Below are 24,544 nucleotides of genomic sequence, written 5' to 3' on the forward strand. Positions count from 1 at the left end.
GTGTGCAATTGGCTGCCGCGTTTCGCCCACAAATATACAGTCAATTCACTTTACAGTTTATCCAGTGAAGCGTTTTGAGACGTCTCGAAGACGTGGTCAGGCGCTACATCAAATGCAAGTCTTTTTTCGAGTGATTATTACCCCTGGGAAGCGTTCTGCCGATCGACTAACAACCGGGTTCCTACTTACTACTGAGTAAGCAGAGGCGTGTGGAGTGTGTAAACTTGCCTACGGTTTCGCCCCACCCAGGAATCGAACCCGAGTCCTCTCGCTGGCGAGGCGAGCGCGCTAACCACTCCGCTGCAAGACTCCACGAGCGTCGGGAACAGCCCGTTAGCCCTGAGGCCAATGACAATGATCCTCTTGTGTCACTCAACTGAGATCAGTCAACTCAGTGTGGAGGAGGGCGGGTGGGGTGGGGTGGGCGCGTGGGTGGGTGTTGGAGGTGGTACCTGGCCGGTGTGCTGTGTGGCTAAATAAAGGGGGGGGGGCATTCCTACACCGAACCACTAGGTTGAGCCCATCCATTGCCTTTTTATCCTCCCCCCTCCCCTCCCCCCTCCCCCCCCCGCCCAGCCCCGGAAAATCGAAACAGCGCATCGAACACGAAGCCCATATCAAATAAATATTCGATAAGATGTTAAAAGCCTTTGCGCCGAAGTTGGGGCGGGCGGTTCGGGGAGACTTTGTGGGAATCACAAGCCAATAATAATAATAATAATGATAATGATAATAATGATAATGATAATAATGATAATAATGATAATGATTATTATTATTCTCACCCACAGACCGCTGAGGAATTCCTGGCTGACTGGTGGGGAAGGAAAGTGGGTGGTGACCAAAACTCTGCCACAGCTAAATAAGGATCTTAGAGAGAGAGAAAAAAAACCCCCCAATCACATGTTGGTCAGAGAGTGTCAGTGAAGAAGACAAAGGGAATCTTTCAGCGCCGAGAAGTCGAATCATGTGTGTGAAGGGCTGAGGAGAGCCGCCGCTGTGCCCTCACAACAACAACAACAACAACAACACAACCAGGGACCAGGGACCAGGACCTGACTCTGCCCTCAGGTCAGGTTCCCCCTCACACACACCTCTCTCAGTCAACTCGACACCTATCTGGTCAGCGGCGCTCACAGCCTCCGCTCATCTGCTCTCTCAACACAGCAACAACAACAACACCAACACCACAACAACAACAACAACACCACCACCACCACCAGAAGAAGAAGCCCCTCTGCACCTCCTCAGGTCCCTCAGGGCGATGGGCCGCGGAGGGGGAGAGCTGCGGCGGCTCAGAGCCGCGTTGGTCGGAGCGCATCTCTGGGCGTGTGTCGCGGTGTTGGCGGCGGTCCACTGCAACGCAGAGACGGCACCGGGAGGAGGTGAGGGGGTGAGGGGGTGAGGGTCGGGGACCGTCCGGGGTGGGGGGGGGGGGTGGGGGGGTGTCTGGCCATCTGACTCCCCTACTCCCCCATCACCCACACACCCCCACACACCCCCCCACACCCCCACTCCGCGCTGTTCCGTCAATGTCATTTTTTTTATTGAGTTACTTTAAAAACCGCAGTTGTGCTTTTTTTTAAAAAAGAGGATTTGTTTTAAGCATCAAATTGTTTTTTGATCCCCCAACAGCCCCCTCCCACACCCCCCACCAACACCCCCTCCCCCTCCCACCACCCCCCCCCCCACCAACACCCCCCCTCCCCCCTCCACACCCCCCTCCACACACCCCCTCCCCCCTCCACACACCTCCTCCCCCCACCCCCCCCAACCCCCACCCCCCCCCCCACCCCCCACAACCCCCACCACCTCCCCCACCCCCCTCACACCCCCTAAACCCCATACCCCCCACCCCACACACCCCCCACCCCACCATCCCCAACATCCCTCCCTCCCACCCCCACCCAACCCACCCCACAACCCCCCCATCCCCAACCCCCCTAAACCCCCCACCCCACCCCCCCCCCCCCCACACACACACAGGGTGTCTGACTGTCTGATATTCACAATCATGCAAAAAAAAAACGACGCCTCTTTTGCTAAAAAAAGGTTAATTTTGGGCATTGGTGCAAATGCAAATCGAGAGGTTTGTCCAGTGAGAGATTTCGGACGTATGAGCCCGAAAATGAATGAAAGTCGCATATTTTTCCACTGTTTATTTTTCCACCAGTTTTTTCAGCCGTTTAGTGCAGAGCAGAAACACACACTGAGGACTGCCTTATATGTCAACTCTGAAATCACAGTCCCTCTCTCCCGGCCTCCACACAAACTAGTCTGATGGCTTGTTGAGGAAAGTTCCAAGCACTTGTATACAAAGTCTGGGGTACTTGAGACGTAGGAGGGGTAAAGGACACGGGAACGTGGATTAATGGGACTGTGAGTCAGTGAATCGAAATTAAATGTAATAACTCAGTTTTCTGAGGTGGGGAGGGAGGGAGGTGAGGTGTTCATTTAAATGTTTAACCGTAAAGTAGGTTAGTTTTGTGAGGTCCTGGTGCAAGTTCACACAACGCATTGGTTCATGTTCATCTCCGCACCCAACTTCTGCACTCTCCAAGTGAATGTTGGAGGTGATGCTGTTCCCACTGACATTCACTGACCAGCGAGGTCTCTGGATAAACAGATTTAATAGATAAATTGTCTCCAGTCAGAAGGAACCCAGACTTATTATCAGGCGCTGCTGTTCTGCTGGCTGAGCACAGCTAACTCAGCACAGACAGGGAATTAAAACAGAGGCTTTCTGGTCTGTATGGCTTATTGGCGAACAAGGCAGGAATTTTTTCCCACTTGGCAAATAGAGGAAGACAACTTTTTATTAAAGATGTGACGATGAGGAGAGGTTCAGTCTCAACTCAGTGTGCAGACACTCCCTAGCTAGGCTCAAAGATGTTTCGCCCACAAAATACACAGTCAATAATAATAATAATAATGCTTGCATTTGATACAGCACCTTATCACGTTTTTGAGATGTCTCAAAACGCTTACACAAAATATACTGTAAAGGGAATTGACTGTATATTTTGTGGGTGAAATGAAGCAGCCAATTGTGCACAGCAAAATCCCACAAACAGTCGTGGATTGAGTGAACAATTTTTTTTTAAGGAATTATTACCCCCAGAAAAGCGATCTGCCAATTGACTAACAATCAGGTTCCTACTTACTGCTAGGTAATCAGAGGCGTGTGGAATAAGGAAACTTGCCCAATGTTTCGCCCTACCTGGCATGGAACCCAGGTCTCTCGCTTGCGAGGCGAGTATTCTAACCACTGAGGTACAGGATTCACATTAGAGTATATTGTGTGAAGGGCTTTGAGACGTCTCAATGATGTGATAAGGCGTTATATCAAATGCAAGGATAATTATTATTACTATTATTATGAAATTTGGCTTCATTGCCTGTCATCACCTGGAGAAGTGAATTCTAGGATTCAACATCTCCAGGAGAGGAGAAACTAGAGCTACAAGAAGCTCTTACTTTACATTGACAAAGTCACTGACGCCTACTTTCTCTACCGCTATTGCCTGTCAGCTCACTTCCCTACTCTTCTCTCAGGGAGAATCAGCCATCTGGACCCCACAACACACCCATATCAGCATATTGTAAAGTACGAAGTAATGGTTCCTCAGTGGCTGACCCCAGGACGGTCAAAACGATTCATCTCGGATAAGGAGGTACAGTGCATTATCTGTTAACCAGTGACTGTATGCTGTCTGATAAACAGAGACTGTACACTGCCTGATAACCAGGGTCTGTGCATTGTCTGATAATCAGGTATATGACAGGTTGGACCAGTTACAAGATTAAGTTGACCCTGATGGTACAGTGTAACTGGAGTAAGTAATGTGATCTGGGTCAGAGTTCTGGGTGGGAAATAATCTCCATTGTTTGGTCAGCGTATTAAGGGATACGGGGCAAGGGCAGGAAATTGGACTTGAGGTACAGATCAGCCACCATCTTACAGAATGGCGGAACAGGCTTGAGGGGCTGAATGGCCTACTCCTGTTTCTATGTTTCAATCAGCTGTATGTCAGCACAAGGTCTCCTGTAAGACTTTATAAAGTTTAGGAACATAGACTCAAGAGGAGGCCATTCAGCCCATCGAGCCTTTTCCGCCACTGTTTTTTAGCTCATAGTAAGCCTTAACCAGTTGTGGACTGGCTCCCCCCAAAACTCGGGATTTGGGATCCTTATGTAAAATAAGGGCATTGATTTGTGGGTGCGCTCAGCAGCCAGTCACGGAGAACTCGGGAAATTTCCCGAATTTCCTCAATTCCCCTGCAACTTAATTCCCTTACTTGTCAACCATCTATCCGTCTCTTTTTAAATGTCCTAATTGATTCTGACTGTATGGTCTTTCAGGGACTCTGCGTTCTATAATTCTCACAACTCTCTGTATGAAGAAATATTTTCTGTTCTCACTTCCATCCTATTTTAATTCCAAATTTTAAGTTGAAGCCCCTTTATTTTGTATCTGTCTACCAGAAAAAGAGAGTCGCTCACTATTTATCTCGTCAATATCCTTCATTATTTAAACACCTGAATGATATCACTCATTAATCTCAAATCTAAGGGATTCAATCCATATCTATGCAGCTTCTCATCATAGCTAATCCGCTTCATTTCCAGCAGTAGAGATGAGCAGGACTTGTTCACTAGTACATGGGTTCTTTCCCCTTGGGTCCTCTTAACTCTGGGACCCAATGTGCTAATGACCAGGGTGGTCCCAGCTGGACAAGCAACAACAAGCCACTTCTCACTTCTCGGACTTACCATGCGGTTTTAGCTGGTTACACTCCAGCAATACCCCAACAAAACCCTCTGGGATCCCCAAATTTGCTCTCCCCAACCAGCACCTACGTCTCTCTGGAAGTAGGTAACCAGGGTGTGTCACTCTGGGGAGAGAGTATGCGTTCTACTCCAGATACAAGGAGATTTCCTTCCATAAGTGGCTTACATATGTATGGAACCCTCAGTCTGGTTTTGATAGTGTGACATGTGTCAAACATCCAGCTGATCCAAAAAGATCCATGTATTAAACTAAGTTTCAACAATTCTTGGGTAGGTTGTTGGAATTTGTGCACGATATTGTATTCTCAGTGATGAGCGTTAAAAGGGAGCCTAAGCTCATGTGGCAGTTAGTGGAGCTGAGAGCAAGAACCAGGCCTAATAGTATGAAACTGCAGGCAGGCAACCGGCATCTGTCATCTTGAGAAGGATTCCTTTTCGGGGTGTGATGGCACGTCCCTCCCCCCCCCACCCCGTTCGCCACTCCCCTGTCCCGCCCGCCTGAGTACTTACTTCATCCAATTGGAATTGCGAGCGAAAGAGAGAGACTGATCTCAGAGAAGGAAGAGAAACATTGACTAAGCTCAGAGAGGAGAGAGAGAGAGAGAGACTTAGCTTGGAGAGGAGAGAGAGAATGAGTTCAGAGGTGAGAGAGTTGGATGAATTCTCTCTCTCTCTCTCCTAGAAAATGTGAGGGAAAGGAGAGAGAATGAGTTTGGAGAGTTTATGAGTCACTTTTACATCACAGGTGGAAATACCCAGCAGCTATTACCGCCTTTGCTATCTGATAGTATCTCTTATCTCCTACTGCTTGTCCACCTTGTACCGCTTCCTGGTCTTTATCATTGTTCCTCTGCACTCTTTTCTCTAAGTATTCCTTTCAAACTCCAACCATGTTCTTCCTCAAAATCAAGACACATTGCACAATGCCCTGAACCCTAGCCCCCCTCAGATCAACTTGTAGATCCTTATCCTTACTTTAATGCCTCTACGGCCTTTCCCCACCTACCTCAGCAAATCTCCTACTACCCCGTTCAGCAGTCACTCCCTCTGCCCACTCTGGTCTTATTCATGTCACCTGCCTGCCCAGTTTGCCCCAGCATTGAGCCTTCAGCAATGTTGCTCCTCTAGAACTCTCTTCTCAAATCCCTCCGCCTCTTCCTTTCAGCTTTCAAAACGTAACTAACAAATTCTGTGACTACAGCCATCTCCCCTATCTTTTCTGTCTCCCTCCCATCTCGGGCCTCTACTCAGCCCTTGTAAAACTCTTTGACGATTGTTGTTCTATCTCATTCTTTCCCAAGATCATAAGATTGTGCATCCATTTCTCCTCCCTCACTCTTCCCTTCCTTTTACTTTGTGAAGTCCTTCTTGAGAAAGATTAAAGGATCTCTTTGTAGCGGAGCTCACTTTAAGGTGATGTGCTAGGCTATGGCATGTCGGAATCGAGTGAACCATTTCAGTAGTTCATTTTCTGAGCCAGGCCGGTCCAGGGCAATGCTGATGACAGACAAGGCCAGTCTGGCTCATTGTTAGGACATTGAAGGACCCAGAGAGCAGGGATTCTTGCCACTCGGCTCCTGGTAACCCTACAAGCCAAAGCCCTTTTAGGTAGCTTGGTTGAAATGGGACAAGCAGTGAGAAACTACCCAGACAGCGCTCTAAATGGAAAACTATGTGTTTTCTGGTTCCCCATCCACCAGAGGATTGAGTTCAAGATCCTTTTCCTCACCTTTAAAGCTCTCCATGGTCTTACTCCTCCTTACCTCTACAACCAGTCCATTCCATTTCAACCATGTCTTCCGTTACCTAACCTCCTCCACAGATCTTGTCTTCCACCCCTCTCTGATCCCAACCTGCAGTTCAAATGCAAACCATGTACAAGTCACTCATTGTCCAGCGACTTGGGATATCCCTCCAATGTGAAAGGCACTATATAAATGCAATTGTTTGTTGGTGGTGGTTTTAGCTGTTTGAACTCCAGAAGTATCCCAATACACATTCTACTATCAGTAGTCTTTTAAAACTCAAAGTTGGCCTCACCTAACCATTATTGTATTTATCTCATCGTCTCTCCTAATTGTTTCAACCTTGCATCTAGTCTCCTTCATAAAGCTTTGGCTATGGAAAGATAATGGAAAGATAAGAATTGTATTGCGAGAGGACAAATGAAGATGAATGAAAAGATAACATTTTCTTTTTTAAAATATATTCAGCATCCGGCCAGGGCAGAGATCCAAGTGAGGGCCGAGGGCAAAGCGCTTGTTCTGGAAATCACAAGAAATGAGTGAGTACAATTATTTATCTCTATTTCGCAGGTGTAAGAATGATGATATTCCTGCTGGGTGTTAGCTTGGCTCAGTTGGTCGTACTGTCAGCTCTGGGTCAGAAAGATGTGGTTTCAAGCCTCACATTGCAACTTTGAATTCATACTTCAGGCTGACACCCAGTGAGGCATTGTGCAAGTGCTGCATTGGTCAAAGTGTCCTCCGTCAGATAAGACTGTAAACTAAGCTCCTCCTTGCTTGTTTATGATTAATAGAATCATAGAAATTTATAGCGTAGAAGGAGGACATTTGGCCCATTGAGTTTGCACCATGAAAGAGAAGGGAGTTTCTCCCATTGACCTCGCCAGAAAATCTCCCAATAAATTAGTCATTCACCTTATAGCTGTGTATAGGACCACAGTGTGTACAAAATGGATGCTGTGTTTGCCAATTAGACCCTTGGCAGTAATTCTCTTTGGAAGTGTCAGCATCATACTTATTGGGACGTGAATTTACTCTAACTTATCCTTGTCAATGTCACACCTCATGCAGACGGAATACCTGTCTCTGCCACATACACTTTAGGCCCGGCTTAAAGAAATCTGCTGATTTCGTAGTTCTAGAAGCCCACCAAGAGTGAGATAAAGTATGTCATTGGTCTGGCAGGTTTACATGGAGTTCTGTGTATGTGTATGGTTGCCACAATAGAAGGATTGGCTGTACAGGCCTCAGAAGAAGAGCAACAAGACCAATTCCCTGTGTTAGCTGCATGAGCAATGATTAGATAAGCTAAGTTTATTCAGCTTTGAAAAGCGATGTCTCAGAGGGAACCTTTGAAGGCTCGTATACCTCTTAATAGTTCCCTGGGAGACATTTCAGAAACAGTCTGATGTTGTAAGTGGAAATTGATAATACAGGTTAAAACTCAGTCTTTCTTTCTATTGGCCAGCGACAGTAACTTTTAGTTACTATCATCGACGCAAAATGGCAGCTTCCAGGATTGCCTTTGGGGACATGGATGCTGGTCTCAGTGAACTGCGAGGTTTACTTTGAGTGACTCTGGAGGTGGAATAGGGAAGGAGGAGAACTGGTAATCAGGCTGTATGAGTTAAATACAAAGTGCTTAATACAGAGTTGGCCCATAAAGCAATCTATTCAAGTCAGCAGCCAGAAAGAGCTTTTTTTTAAAAAAAAATGAATATCGAAACGTAGCAAAACAACGTCCTTGGGGGAAGGTATTCCTCCACCCACCACTCACACACACACACACGACACAGCCTTGGCACAATGGTGGAGTTTAAACTCTGGTTTGATGCCAAAAGTCAGCATTTATACACCACAGAAGAGGAAAAAAACTAAATTCAATTGTGTTCCTCCATCCTCCAGTAAAATCTGCCTTGAGGATGTCAGTTTCGAGTTTGCCCATTGTGTGAAATATCAAAAGATAGCATCCATTGGATTGGGCAAGGACACAGGTCATACTCCAGAGGGTGAATATGTATGAGGGCAGCCTGAGAGAATTAGTGAGTGGAAGACATTTTCATCACATGTTTCTTGTGATATTGTGATACATTGGACATTGCACCCCTTTAAGAGCTGTAGACATGTCCTTAAACTGCAAGCCAAAGGTCCAATGTGTAAAACAAGCTGACAGTACTTTGTCTCAAGTAAGATGGACGATCACAATTTGAGTGTGCAGCAATGCAGATTTGTAGAGCAAGGAATGGGTACAAATGGGGACTGGTTGGCAAAGTGATTCTTTAGTTGTTCTTAATCCCGAGAGAAAATATAAACTTATGAACCAGACAATTACACAAGAGCAATTAGTTGCTCAACCTAGAACTGAGGTCTCAGTGCAAGCTGCTTCAATCAGAGAGGGATGGAACCACAACAACAAAACAACAAAATTACATTTATAGAGCGCCTTTTACGTCGGGAGGGCATCCCAAGGTACTGGACAGTCAGGGGTCAGGACCTGAGCAATGGGGGAAGGGTGCTGTAGGGGTGAGGGAAGGCAGGAACCTCTTAAAGTAACTTGAGAGGAAGCGTACACTGTTCAAATAATTGAAAACTTGTGTCCAGGGTTTAACTTCAAGATTGAAATAATTTACTTTGCCTTTCCAGCAAGATGGAAGTGTTCCAAAATATTCTGGGAATCCATCTGTGTTGGACGAATCTTGTTGCCAAGATGGTTAATCTTTGTCTTTTAATCAAGCTTAAAGGAACAGTGTCATCAATAATTGCCTGTTGTAAATATTCTCAGTCTGAGGGTATTCTATTAAAGAGGTTGCTTTCTCCTTGAGAACTGTCATAGATAGCTTGAACTCCTGGGGAAATGCAGAACATGCTTACAACATTTAGAACTCTCTCTCTCCTTCTGTATGTGTGTGTGTTTCCATCTATTTTTTAAATCTATTCGCATTGCCTTTCTCTCTATCTTGTGGAGTCCTGTAGCTCAGTGGTTAGAGCACTCGCTTTGCAAGTGAGAGACCTGAGTTCAATTCCAGGCAGAGGGCGAAACCTTGGGCAAGTTTCCTTACTCCACACAGAGCCTAATAATAATCCCTCCAAAACCAAAAACAATAATAAATTGGTCACTTTCAATCTACGACTGTTTGTGGGACATTGCTGTGCGCAATTGGCTGCCGCGTTCGCCCACAAATATACAGTCAATTCACTTTACAGTGTGTTCTGTGAAGCGCTTTGGGACGTCCTCCCGACGTGAAAAGCGCTGTATCAAATGCAAGGATTATTATTATTATTATATCTGCCTGTCTGTCGGTCGGTCAGTCTGTTTGTCTCTCTCTTTATATTTCTCTACCTTTCTCCTACTGTCTGTGCATATGACTTTCTTTGGAACAGACTTTTTCCCCCAAAATGCCTTTAAAGAGGCAATGCCGTTTTTAGAACCATTTCTTTCTAGAGGAAAGATGTGGTGACATAATTTAATTAGAATACGCCATTGCATTCCAGGAGAGTGATGCCGTCATAATAGGAATGACAGACAGTTGTTTGGGCGTCCTCCCTCTCCTCAAAAAACCCAAAGATGTTTGTCCAGAACTTTATTGTGAAGACATTGGCCCTTTAAGGTGTCAGCCTGCTCAGTTGGTAGCATGTTTGCATCTGAAAGAGAAGGTTGTAGGTTTGAATCCCAACTTAGACTTTGAACTCACAGCCTAAGTTGCCATTTCAATGTAGTGCTGGGGCGATGCTGCATTATTGAGGTTGCGTTATTGCATTCCTGTCAGCCTGTTCAGGTGGCCATTAAAGATCCCATTGCAAAAGAGAAAGGAGTTTCTCCTCCTGGCCTGACCAGCAATCCCCCAGATAAAATTGGTCATTTACTTAATAATCCTTATGTTTCACTTTGTGGTTGGTTGTGGGATATTTCTGTGCTCAAATTGGCTTCCATTTTCATCTACAAAACACATTGTCACTGCAATTTATAGTAAATCCTGTGAAGCATTTTGAGACTTCCTCCCGATATGAAAATTGCTATGTCAAATTCAAGGATTATTGTTAATATTATCATTAAAGTACACTCCTTCAGTGGCCCAATAATAAATGTTGTCCCTCAAACCTGTTACATTGTCCATTAAATGTAGTCTTTCCTGGTAACATCTTCCACAAACATTTTCCAGTTTATAAATTAAAGACCTTGCAACTAATTTCCTAAGTTTAAAACTCTACTTTCTTGTTGCATTGTGTGACCCTTTGTAATGGTTTGCTTTAAAAATCTTGGTGGTTTCTTTGCAAAGCTGTATGGATCAACTTACAAATCACTTTAAGCCTTTGTAATGGAGACTAATGGACCAGAACATGAATTATTCAGCAGCCAGTTAGGGAAAGCACCTTTCCCCTTTGATCTCTCTATGACTTATTGAAAACAGTTTGAAAATCTATTATCTACTGTACCATTTGATGGGGGTCAAAGTATGGTATTCCTAAACACATTCCATTCATTATTTAAGAAGCAAGTTTAAAGTCTGTTTTGAAGCTTTCCCTGCATCTGACAGCCAATAGCATGAAAACCAGCCCTGGGCACTGCCTTCTTGGATTCATGTTTATTGAGGATCATTTATGAGAGTTGAAGAGCAGCCTTTCTGAGATGATTCACTGGGTACAGAAGTAACTCAATCTGATTTAGAGCAATATATCCTCTGAATAAGTTCAGAAAGGCTGTTTTCCACACGCGCAAATGGTAACCCAAATCATGGAAATCACCAGGTCCAAACACATTCATTCCAGTATTCAACAATAACAACAATAGCAACAGGAATTTCTATAGTGCCCTTCATGCAGGGTAGTGTCTCGGAGCACTAAATAATGGTATTGTTTGACTTTGAGGTAGGGAGAAGGGGGTGGAGACTATTGGGACTGTCAAAGAGGAAAGTCTTTAGGTGAGATATGAAGAGAGGTGAAGAGGGGGCGAGCTGGAGGGACTGAGGCAGGGAGTTCCTGAGATTCAGGATATAGTGGCTGAAGGCATGGCCACCAATGTTGGAGAGGAGAAGTTGGAAGATACGCAGAAGGCCTGAGGCAGATGAGCTGGGGAGTGTAGTGTGAGAGATAGGAAATGGTAGGTCATTGTTGACAGTAAGTCACAGTGATCTGGGGGAACTTTGCTCCAATTCAGCCTTCTTTCCAAACGCAATTTCTCCTTGTCGGTGGGAACCAGCTTCAATTGTTGTCTTGTTATTCCAAAAAAAGGGATCTCTGGCTGATTTTCCTAATTCCCAGACCAGGGGTCAAATTGAGCTGTCATCATGGCTGAAATTAACTAACTGAGCATAGTGCTGTCGTAAAAATGTCAAACAAAACATTTTCATTTGACTAATTCGATGCTTTCTAGAAAAATTGTTAAGCTTGTAGAATTCAAATGTTAACTAATTCCACACAGAGCAAAAGTTCAGTGCTAAAATGAGAATAAATCAGGAATAAAATGGGAATAAGTACATTCTTGGCAAGGACTGTGAGCTGTTGGCTGCTGGCACTGGGAAGTGATGGTGTGTTGGTGATGCAGTGGGAGTCAAGGATTTGCTGTTATTGAGAGAAACGAGACCCAGAACTGCCCACTGGGACTTCTTGCTTCTTGCTTGCAGTGGCAAGGAATTCATCTTTGCCTCAGATCCACAGAAAACATCCATCACCAACAGGTCGAGAGAGTGTGTTGGATATAGTCCATGGGTTTTGATGGGATTTCAAGGTGTGAGGCAAAACAGTAAATGAAGGCTTCTGCTTTGCATTACAGAGGCTGAATATTTTGATAATAAATACCACTCCAATGGCTTCATTGTTAATATTCCTTTTAACACAGCTTTAAATCATTCTCCTCTTGACTCCCTGCCAAATTTCAATCAGTGTCTGTAATGAGATAGTCCCACTGGGTGCTGCAGGAACCTTTAACGCAGAGGGAATATTTCATAGGGAGCAGATAAAAGCTGAGTTTCCAGATTTTAATTTCCTTTGTCCCAAAAAAGATATTGCAGGTCAACAAAATGTAGAGCTGACCTGGTTAATGGGATAGTTCTGCAATTTCAGCTATATCAATGCAGAAATATACCTTTTATCATGAGGAACACACACAGAGTGCAAACAGTTTAGATGTTCAAAAGTCACCCATCAGAAAATGGGCTAAGCCAAAAAAACTTAGCATTGGAAATGAGCCTCTGGCTAAATTGTCTGCTTCAAACTCTGTCTTTAAAACCTTATGGTGTTGTGGTTTTCCCATTTCATAAAGCTTGGATTGTCAGCCAAGGAAGTACAGTGAGAAATATACAGTCGTTATACTTGACAGCAATTCTCTGCAGAGTGCTTTGAGACAATTCAATGTTATTGTCGCTGTATCAAATGCAAGGATTATTATTAGGATTATTTAATTTAGTTAATAATACACATTTTATATAGTGCCTTTCACCCGGGGGACATCTTAAAGTGTTTCATGGGATAGGTGTAACGACCGTGTACTTTGTAAGCCATCGTGTCAGTCAATTCGTGCACAGCAATGTCCCACCAACAGCCATAAAATAAATGACTAATTTTATCTGGGGGATTGTTGACCAGGACAAAGGCAAAACTCACTTCTCTTTTCAAACATGCCATGGGATCTTTAACTTCCACCTAAACAGATAGACATCAATAGACAATTATTGCACAAAGTGCCCAGTTTCAGCACCTTATAACTGAGAGTACTGGATGACAAAGTTGCTTTTCCCAGTTCTTTATGAGCTAATCAATAGAGAAGCCATGCTCACCTTTTCAGTGCACTATAACGGGTATTTCTGTGTACCATTAAAGGCTAAGTGAACTGGGACTTTGGGAATTTTTAGCTTTGAATGGTATTTCACTGCATATCGGCTTGCTATAAGTGGGTTTGCATAATGTATGGATGGCCTCAATGCCTGACATTGCTGAAGAGACGAACAGTTGTTCCAATCTAATCTTTCAGACTGCAATACAACAACAGCTGAGCCCTGATACTCTATCTAATAGTAGTATGTAAGACGATTTTGTCTCAACATTTAAGATTGCACAGAACTGTGGACGATTCTAATATTCAGCGTTAATTTGGAAGCCAGTACCTTTCCAGAAGTGAATAACGGTTTCTAAATTAAAATGGAACTTTCTGCAATTTCAAACAATTTCAGGCTTCTGACCAAATCTATCTTAGCTACAGAAAGTGTGTGCCAGTCTCCCTGTGAGGATCGAACTAGCCATTATTAGCCTTTTAACTGCTTACTGCAGAAAGGAACAAGTGATGCAAGATCGTTTTGTTGCAACCACATGATGGAGACCGAGAATATGTGTCTGCCTCAAGAGGGGTGGCTGCGTGTTTCTGTGAATATTAGTTGGTGTCAAATGTTCATTTGGCCTGACACATGCAGAAATCTATCGTCACGCTTAAGACCATTCAAACCACACCGAGAGTTCCATTTATGCCGCTTCCACATGGAAATTCCGTGTCTGTGCACTCTTTCCCTAGGGAAGCATTCTTCCCAACTGGTTGTCAAGAGCCAAAGCTTTGGGGCCCCAGAGTGTGCATTGAAGGACTTCTGGAGTTTAATCAATAGAAAATAATAATATAATGATCCTTACATTTGATATAACGCCTTATTACGTCTTTAAGACATCTCAAAGCGCTTCACAGAATAGACTATAAAATGAATTGACTATCATTTTGTGGGCGAAATCCTGCAGCTAATTGTGCACAGCAGTGTCCCACAAACAGGTATGGATTGAGTAACCAATTTATTATTATTTTGTTTGAAGGAATTTTTTAACCAGCTAAAACTCTCTCGCTTCCCATTGAAAGCAATGTTGGCCAACATTCTCATTTCTTCATGACCAATAAAATGTCCCTAATAACTTGAAGTTATGAAATAGGATGTTGCAAAAGCTCGTTTCTGCTTTCTCTCTGTAGACATCACTTTTTTTGTGTGGCTCAGAGCTACCTACACACATAGAGAATAAGAGTTCAATGTTTCATAATCATCAATGTAGATGTATCAACAATAAAAACTTGCATTTATATAGCACCCCCCACACAAGTTAGCATCCCAGAGCGCTTGGTCAATGCAGGATATTGCAGAATTTTGGTGAATAATTTTCACTTGGTTTTTGACTCTGGACGCTTCACAACCCAAACTTTGGCTAGCTATTAGACTTGGAGATTTTCATGCTCCCGATATGGAGAATAGAATTCTTGTGCACTTACTTAGAAAACACAAGATCGCAAAATTGGTTTGGATGAAGAAGTCTGTTCTGATTTCATCCCCCCCAGAACATTGTTATATAATATATATAAGGCTATATAAGTGCTCTTGTCATTCAACTATTTAGCACTATAGCCCAGCAGCATTCTGTTTGGCTTGGTTATTGTTGCCTCACATTTGACATAATCAGGTGATGAGTCAACTATAATCCATGGATCTCTTTCAACTTCTTCTTGTATCCCATCTATGGAGTACACGTGTTTCTTCTTCTTGCATCCTATATTTCTTAACTCAACTACTCTTCTGTGGTGCACCATTGAACTATTGTCTTCCTGGTCCATAAAAAAGTATTTTTGTCTTGCTGGAAAGAGTCTTTGGACATAACTATTTTGCTGATGTCAGAGTGTGGGTGAAATTCATATTTGAGACTAATTGGTAATTATCAATTGAAATTACACAATGATAATTATTACATTGGATCTCTTATCAATGCTGCAGATTTGTCCACATGGACATTTGATGCTAGAGTTCATTTCTGGTTTTCCTCCTTGTTTTTCATGAAGCAGAAAACATAAAGATGAGATCAGGAAAAAGAGCCTCTCCAGTGATGCTGGTACATCCCTTATCTATAGAATCATGTCCTAATCTAATGTTCAGTAATGACACAACTAGGTTTCATAATGAGGAAGAGATAAGGGAGCTTCAGTGATCACAGTCTCATTACAGCTGAAATGTTGCTGATGTTTGCAAGAGAGTCTCATAAAAATAATAGACTTTAAGAGAGTACAAAATGAGTTGAAGAAAGATTATTGAGATACAGCAATGTTTGAGAAATAATGGCAGATGGTCATAGAGTCACAGGAAGATTATACACAAAAAGAGGTTATTTGGTCCATTCACACGTTGTGGCTTCCCCACTGGAGCTATCTACTTCATTCCTGTGGAGTCTTGTAGCTCAGTGGTTAGAGCACTCGCCTCGCAAGTGAGAGACCTGGAGTTCGTTTCCCTGCAAGCCGAAATGTTTGGCAAAATTCCTTACTCCACACACCTAGCAGTAACTAGGAACCCGATTGTTAGTCGATTGGCGGATCGCTTTTCCCAGGGTAATAAATCCTTAAAAAAAAATTGGTCACTTAATCCAGGACTGTTTGTGGTACACTGCTGCCGAGTTTCACCCAAAAAATATACAGTCAAGGATTATGATATTCTTCCCATTCTCTTGCTTTAAATATTGTGCCCCTCCCCCTACTGAGACTATCTCCTCTAATCCCATTCCCCTGCTCTTCCTCCACTGTGTGTGCACTGGAGCTATCTAATCCAGGCTCACTCCTCTGCCCTCTCCCTGTACCCATCAGTATTTTTCCTGATTTATTTATCCAATTCTCCATTGCATGTTACTAAAATGTTGGAGTATCAATCTGCATGCGAACCATCAGAGATCTGAAAAATCTTGCGGTTTTAGCATTAAGATGCTAACGATGGCTCTTTTCAAGAGGATGGAAGAGCTGAGTCAACAGCCCCTGAGGGTGGACAGTAAGCAGAACTTCCGCCGGGGAAAGGGAAGCTTCAGTTGGCCAACCAGGAGTGCCAAGTTTAAATGTTATGGTTGGCAGTGCGTAACTTAATGCTTCCTGCCAGCCATCGTTATAATATTGAATCATAGCTTTTGCTCTTGTAAAGTGCGAGGAGGTTGGGGTTAAGTGACTGTATCTGACATCATTTGATTACTGCAGTGAGTCTCATCACAAACATGGGAACAGATTTACAAACAAACACAGATATGTATACACAGTACAATGCTGGACCCCACAATATTACATACACAACACATATGTGCACAATGTGTGCCTACCAATAGACACATGCATACAGTGTGATGTCAGACCCTCAGACCCCAAACTCTATCAAATTGCCACATTTTTCATGTCAATCGTCACTTCCCAGGGGATGTCCACGATGTTCACAATGTCAAATTCTCTGAGATACTCAACATGTTCCAAGGGCTAAACAGAGGCCAAGGCTTCAATCCAGGATTGCTGACTCAAATGTCAAAAATAGTACAAATTCTGTCCATGTGCATACACAGCTAATAATAATAATCCTTAGATTTGATATAGCACCTTATCACGTCTTGGAGACGTCTCACAGAATATACTGTAGAGTGAATTGACTGTATATTTTGTGGGTGAAACGCGGCAGCCAATTGCGCACAGCAGTGTCCCACAAACAGTTGTGCTCATTGAGGTCTAGAAAAAACTATTCCATTGTCTGGAGAACTCGGGTGGCAGTACGAGCCAAGAAAAGTATGAAAGATTGTTGTGGTTTGTTACATGTTACACAACATTATAAAAGGAAGCGCGATCCTGACTCAGGAAGCCTTGAATTACATTGGGAGTCAGTGTTGTAAGGTAGGTGAAGGACAGGCAGCCTTTGATGAAGTGGGTGCTGGCCACTCAACATGCAGAGATGCTTGTCAGAGATGCTTGATTGACAATATTGAGACCAACATAGTTAAAGGATTTATATCATTGGTGGTGGAATGGGACTGAAAGAGCATGGAAGAGAATATACTTATGTTTGTTGCTTCTGTTACCTTTTCACCTTAGTTTACTCTACTGAGATGAAAGACTGACAGACAGACGTAATGCTCAAACATTAGTTATATCAGTGAAAGAAACAAGAAAAATAAAGTTAAATCAATGATGGAATAAAATATCAATATCAGTGATGGAGACAGGAGCAAAAATAAAGGACAGGGATAATAATCCTTACAACAACAATTTGCATTTGGTATTGTGCATTTGGATGTCCCAAAGCGCTTCACAGGATATTTTGAAAAATGACTGTATTATAGGCGAACCCGGCATCCCATTTGAACATAGCCATGTCCCTCAAACAGCCATGAAGTAATTGACCAATTACTAGTAATTTGAAGGATTATTAACCAGGACACCAAGGGAGAAACTCCCTTCTCTTTTCGAATAATGCCATGGGATCTTTAACGTCCACCTGAACAGGGGGATGGGGCTTTGTTTTAACGTTTCATCTGAAGGACAATGTAGTGCTCCCACAGCACTACATTAGAGGGCCCTCTTAGACTATAAGAGTTCCAAGTCCTGACGTGTGGCTTGAATCAACAACCTTCTGATTCAGAAGTGAGAGTCCTACCCCTAAGTTAGGTTGACACACAAAAGTAACGTTATGGTTATGGAGATTGAGGTGGATGGCATGGGAACTTCATCCTGGTGATCATCTTGTGTCATCTCAGTCTCCTCCACCATATATGGTGCTACATCCACCCTCAACGGTCTCCTCTGTGGAATCTCCTTCACCAGGTTTTCAGGAGCAGCAGAAATGATGGGGAGTTCCAAAGGATGAGTACTTCTCCAGGTTCAAGTTGCCCCGTTAACATGTCCTGACACCCCTTCCTCTTTTCTGCCTCCTCTGCCCTCTTTAAGGCGTTTTCTGCAACTTTCAGCCTCTTTGGCAACGTGTCTGATTTTGCGAGTGAGCTTCCTTCCCTCTGCCCTCCTTAACCGAGCAGTGCCTGTGTCTCACCTGGTGATACACCCTCATTTATCTTGTCCTTTTTCTGAGTGGCATCGTGCATTGTGCTGAGCCAAACTGTATGTGGGGGCTGGGAGAATGTCAGCCAATCTTTCCCAAGCAGTGTCTCTTGTTTTTTGTTTGGGTTGTTTTATCCTCTCCTTTTCCTCTGCCTCCTCCTGTTTCTCCTTCTGGAGCAGGCTGTCAGCTGCTGCTGGTTAAGGGGCCAGGATGAGGCAACTACAGAGATTCTAATACATATTTGGGTGACATAGAGGGAAGGTCAAACCAACAGTATCCTTGATGTGTAAGATCTTTCGTTCAGTCAGTGAACAGTTTGCTTTGCTTTTGGAAGCATTCTTCCCTTACAGATCTACCTTCATTCCTCTGCCTCTTTCCCACCTCTCTGTCCTTGAGACCTTTGATCACTTCCTAACGAAAGGAACAATCATTTCCTCTACCGTCGACAGCTTCTCTATAAGCTTTCCTCTGCCACAACATAATGCACAGGCACCAACTGTCCCATTGCTTGGGTACGCCTTTTTTGAAACTTTCAATGAAGTCATTTTTGTTACAATGAGTGTTTTACCACAACACAAAATTGTCATCACCTTAACTTTTCACCCCTTTTGCCTTCACTTTTCACTTCCTCTGTTCTGTCCTCCCTGGTTGGTTGGCTGGGGGCTATACCATACTCAGTTATTGCGGTCAGCCTGGACTATTGCCACCTGGATATCTACCGAATACTTCAACTTCCCCTTGAAGGTTCCTCCTTCTTCTCTGGCTCCACCCCCCCATCACACACACTTCCCCCACGAGCCATGTTTGCCTTGCTATCTCCTGTTGAAGCAATTGTGCATACATTCTGCAGACGCATCCCACAGACGTTCATCACCTCAACATGCTTGTGAAATTGACGCAGAGCCTTGATCTGGAACTGAAATTGGCTTCTGCTCAGCAACTTCACTGCCAGAGATTTAGAACGTTCCAGAGCCCAATACTTACAGACCATATTATGGCATCATTATTGGTTTAATACAACTAAACATATGTCAGCACCGTACACATGTACAGTCAATTCCCTTTATAATATATTCTGTGAAGCGTTTTGAGACGTCTCAAAGACGTGATGGGACGTGAAAATGCTTTATACCAAATTCAAGGATTATTATTATTATGTCAGTTATATTCATGTTACAGAATCTCAACCTCCGATGGAATTTCAGGTCCTCGGGCAACTTGAAATTGGCACATATAAACATCCTGAGTTTGGAATGATTAGTGGGTTAACTGGTCCAATTTCAACACAACCGACTGCTCAATGCACCATTCTGCTTTCAAGCAAAACTGGAGATAGCCGTTTGAATTCCTGCCAAGGACCGTTACATTTTAAAATAAATTGAGCTTCAGTCACAAGTAAACAGACCCGTTCAGAAAGAAGGAATGTGATAATGCAGCAATCACATGACTGAGGCACAAGAGCACGTTTAATGTACTTTTTCCCAAATACTTCAACATTAACTCAATGAGGTTAAACATGATTAGTCAGAGATTCTCTTTCTCATAGCAACAAATGTTTCTCCTCTTTTGGAAAATGTTGTGCTCATCAAAGAGAGAGATGTTAATGCTGAGCATTTTCCTACCCTCTCGAGCATCAAGCATTCCCAGATCAGGTACATCAGGGTTCTATGCAGAATAAAGTTCCCTCTTCTCTGGCCCATGTGTCAACCCCAATCTCAAAAGAGTGTCCCCTATTGCATCAGTAAAAAAATTATACTGGTCTTCCTGTAATAATAATAAATAATCCTTGCGTTTGATATAGTGCCTTATCAAGTTATTGAGACGTCTCAAAGCGCTTCACAGGATGTACAACAACAATAACTTGCATTTATATAGCGCCTTTCATGCGGGACAGTGCTTGAACTGTAAAGTGGAGCGCTGTGTATTTTGTGGGTGAAACGCGGCAGCCATTTGGGTACAGAAATGTCTCACAAACAGCCATGGAGTGAGTGACCAATTTTATTCTGTAAGTAAGATTGCCATCTTATTGACAAATTGAGTGATAGTCCCACACTCACCAGAATCTGGTCTGAGACTGAGCCACAAATGCTGCAAATAACAGCAAACAAGACAGACAAGACTTTCATTCCATTAGAGTGGGTTAGATTCAAACTGCGAGATGGAAGGCCAGTGCCTAACCATCAATTCCACCCAAACCATATTTTGTCTACTTTTGGCGAAAAAGGAGACATGAATTCCAAGTGTAGGAGCAACACGAATATTACATTGTCCTAAAATGTTTTGGTGCTTTATTTATCTGAACAACAACAAATGACACTTGTACAGTGCCTTTCACGTTGGGAGGACATCCCAAAGTGCTGGCCAGTCAGGGATTTGGACCCAAGCAGAGGGCTGGGATCAGATGGGGAGCAGGGCAGGGAGGGTAGGGGTGGGAGGGTGACCGAAGGCACGGTTGAAGAGGTGGGTCTTGAGATGTGCCTTGAAAGAGGCAAGGGAGGGAGCAAGGCGAAGGGACTGTGGGATGGAGTTCCAAAGGATGGGGGCAGAGAGGCTGAAGGCCCGACCGCGGATGATGGGCTGGGCCGGGCGGGGGGGAAGTGGAGCAAGCCAGAGCCTGCTGAGTGGGCAGGTCGATATGGTGTTAGCAGGTCACAGAGGTAGGAAGGAGCAAGGTCATGGAGGGCCATGAAGGAGGTTTCCCATAGGTTTTAAAAACAACTGGCTTCAAAATGAAGAATTTTACAAAATTGTACACGATCTTAAATTATAATGATTAAATTATACGACTAAGTCTGACGGCGAGGTTAAGCAATTTGAGTGAACTTGGGCAACACTGAGCCAAACACAGCCATGTTGTTAAAATCTAGCTGGAAGGGTTTAATACGTAGCCAAGACTAGAACTGTTCTTTATTGCTCCGAACCACTGACTAAACTGAAATTTCTGAAGTTAACTACCCTTACTTAGTGGTTACTGTTCATCAAGACAATCTCTACATCATCATTGCACCAACTTCAGCTCCAACATCAAACATCAAGCTAACAGCTCCTTCTGGCTCTGGCTTCCCTTCTCTCTACAATCTGTGAGTCTGTTAAATGCTAGTTTTGTGTAAACTGACCACTACATCTTGATTTATCTCTTCCTCTCTCCTACTCTGTTCATTCTAGGTTGTGCCAAGCGCTCTGAGATGCTACCCTGTATGAAGGGCACCATATAAATGCGAGTTGTTGTTGTTGTCATATCCAATAACCCTTTGTCCTTCATCAAGCTTTCTCAGTAGAAAATGAAATGCAAAACCTGGTCTTCACCGGAAGATTATTAAAACGTGCAGTAATGCTTCACCACAAGTGACATTTGAAACTAAGGTAGTGACAACATTAAAAGGGAATTGGAGAAGTATTTGGAGAGAAATAATATAAGTCAAAACAGCAAAACAAAGCTGCTGATGTGGTGCTGCGTCTGCAGACTGAGGCACTGACTTTGCACAGTGTGATTAATATCAGCCCAAAACCTAAACTTATGGAAGTCTTAAGCCCAGCTACTTGGGAATATTTTTAATGTTAAACTAGACCTCTTCCCCATGAAATAGAAACCTGACCTTTTTACCCACTCTTGTAGTTTTGTACTGAATGCTTTGGGACTCCCAGGATTGAAAACAGAAAATAGAAAAACTGAGATAAAATACATTTATGTACAACTGGAAAGTTACTCCAACATATCAGTAGGTGGGTTGTTGGATGAATAGACCAGCAATTACTTCAAGTATCTTATGCTATTTAACAGCTTAAAATACCCTAATGCTGGTTAGTCACACAATTCAGGTTGATGAGCAGCTTCTGTCTGTTGTTTCTCACATGGTAATCTCCCTGTCTCAGATGACTGGTCCAGGAGAGGCATCAAGCTGGATGTGGACCATCTGCTCATCGGTAATAATTGGCGTGTAGCATCTTGGTTGAGTGATGAATGAGTAAGGACAGTATTGCCTCAAAATATTTTATACAAAAGCAGCTTTTTCAATGTACCAAGAAACTGCAATATAAGTTACTCACATTACAGGTTTAAATTGTCATTTTCTTAAAAGTAAAGATATACTTATCACGGAAAAATGCAATCACAACAGACGTTTCATGTAATCTAAAATCATGCAAGTTCTAGGTGTGTAAAATAAATAATAATATTTCTTGGGTCTGATATAGTGCCTTATATCATTATATCATAATATATAATATTATACTATATTGGGCTGTCCTCCCGAAGTGAAAGGCGCTATACAAATGTAATTTTGTTGTTGTTATCACATATTTGAAACTACCCAAACCACTTCACTGGATTTTACTGTGTATTTGTAGTAAATTTAAACTGAAGAAATTCATCTCCAGCTTAAGTTGGTCATTCACTTCATGGCTGTTTGTGGGACATTGTTGCATGCAAGCTTCATGCAATATCTGTCTACCCAGTCACTACACTTGATAAAGGTTATCTTTGGAGAGTTTTGAGATGTTTCACTGTTATAGGTGCTGTTTCAAATGCAAGGATTATTATAATAATTGTTCCTTTTCCATATCACAAGGACACTGAGGCTAATTGCAGTATCCTTCAGTTGTCCGATCAAAGACCAACTGACTCAGAACAAACCAGTGGTCAAACTCAGAATCTTATCAACCTGAAAGCCACATCGCACGTAGTATTAAATCTTGGCCAGACCTCTTTCAGATCACTCCAGCTTGCCCTCTGTACTGGATTGTACCTGCTGCTCCCTGTACTGGTGAGGTGCACGAGATGTTGGATGAGGATAGTATTCGATGTGGCTACAAAGTTCTGTTACTCTCTCCTCTCCCATCCACAGTCACTGTCAAATTCACACACATGCATAGTTGACACATGGGCTATGTGCTGGAAGGTAAAATATACCCACGGAACTGGAGATAGGAGAAAGGGGACAAAGACTTTCAGGAGAGCAGGGAAAGGGAAATAAATTGGGAAATTAGCTTTGCTTTGGTGGAAAGTAGAGGAGAGGAAACAGGCTGCAATGTGTCAAATTACCAACGTGTTTTTGGATAAATTCCAAGGTGTTCAAAGTGTTCTTTAAATATTAATGCAAGATTGAAAGTAATTGAAAGCATTCATGCCTTTGCAATGTTAGGACGTACCAGTGCAGCCAATGTGATTGTGTTGGAGGTGACTTTCCAGTTGTTAACTTTACAGATCTTGGCTTACTGAATGCACAGCAGTGACTCACACTCTGATAATAAACACTGCAGAGGGCGGACTGCCTATGGAAGTGAAAGTGAAGTTGGAAGAGATCTATGGGGGTTCCTTGACTCATTGCTCACTGTGTCCAAATAGTGTGAGGCATCAATAAACAGGATACAAGGCCATGTTGTCAGATCATTTCAGTTCAGTCATACAAACTGTATGGTGCTCTGACCAGGTCACATCTGGAGTACTGAGTACAGTTCTGGTTGTTGTGACAAATGGGGCCATCCTGGTCTTGAAGATAATGAGAAAGAAACCAAGAAGGCTGATCTCCACTGTCAAACTGGTTACTAATTGAGCCAGCATTTTGCAGTATTATAAAGAGATAAAATAATCCTTGCATTTGATATAGTGCCCCATCATGTCTTCGAGACGTCTCAAAGGGCTTCACAGAATATACTGCGATGTCTCAGAGGGGATCTTATAGAGGTAATTAAGATACTAAATTGATTGATTGGGTATATAATAATGATCCTTACAATTGGTATCGCGCCTTTCATGTCGGGCGGATGTCCCAAAGCGCTTCATGGTATATACTGTAAAGTGGAGTGACTGTATTTTGTGGGCGAATATGGCAGCCAATTTGTGCACGGCAGTGTCTCACAGATTGCCACGGAGTGAATGATTTTATTTGAAAGATTGTTGGCCAGGGCACCGGAGAAACTCCTCTTTTTAAATAGTGCCATGGGATCTTTCAAATCCACCTGAACAGACAAATGGGCCTTTGGTTTAAGATTTTATCTGAAGGACAATGAGCTTTCGACAGTGCAGCACTTCCCAGCACTGCAATGCAGTGGTCAGCTTAGATTTGCAAGTCCCACGTGGGGATTGAACCCACAACTTTTTGAGTCAGTATTCTTGAAGGGCGAGATCAAGTAAGCCAAAGGGCTTTCTCCATCCAAACCTTAGGCCAATGTAAACAGAGAACGTCAGACCAGCTCTTGGAGTAAATGTAC

General features: G+C 43.2%; 1 protein-coding gene across 1 annotated transcript in view; it reads left to right on the plus strand.

Annotated features, from left to right (window-relative positions):
- The first annotated feature begins 833 nt into the window (after positions 1-833).
- Positions 834-24,544, plus strand: part of adam19b (ADAM metallopeptidase domain 19b) — a 57,420-nt gene continuing 33,709 nt past the window's right edge. The window contains exons 1-3 of the mRNA XM_042339960.1: positions 834-1,385; positions 3,556-3,674; positions 7,005-7,075. Coding sequence (XP_042195894.1) covers positions 1,265-1,385; positions 3,556-3,674; positions 7,005-7,075 — 311 coding nt within the window. The 5' untranslated portion in view covers positions 834-1,264. The remainder of the gene's footprint in view (positions 1,386-3,555; positions 3,675-7,004; positions 7,076-24,544) is intronic.

Source organism: Callorhinchus milii, unplaced genomic scaffold (genome assembly GCF_018977255.1).
Source record: "Callorhinchus milii isolate IMCB2004 unplaced genomic scaffold, IMCB_Cmil_1.0 Scaffold13, whole genome shotgun sequence".
NCBI classification, from domain to species: Eukaryota; Metazoa; Chordata; class Chondrichthyes; order Chimaeriformes; family Callorhinchidae; genus Callorhinchus; species Callorhinchus milii.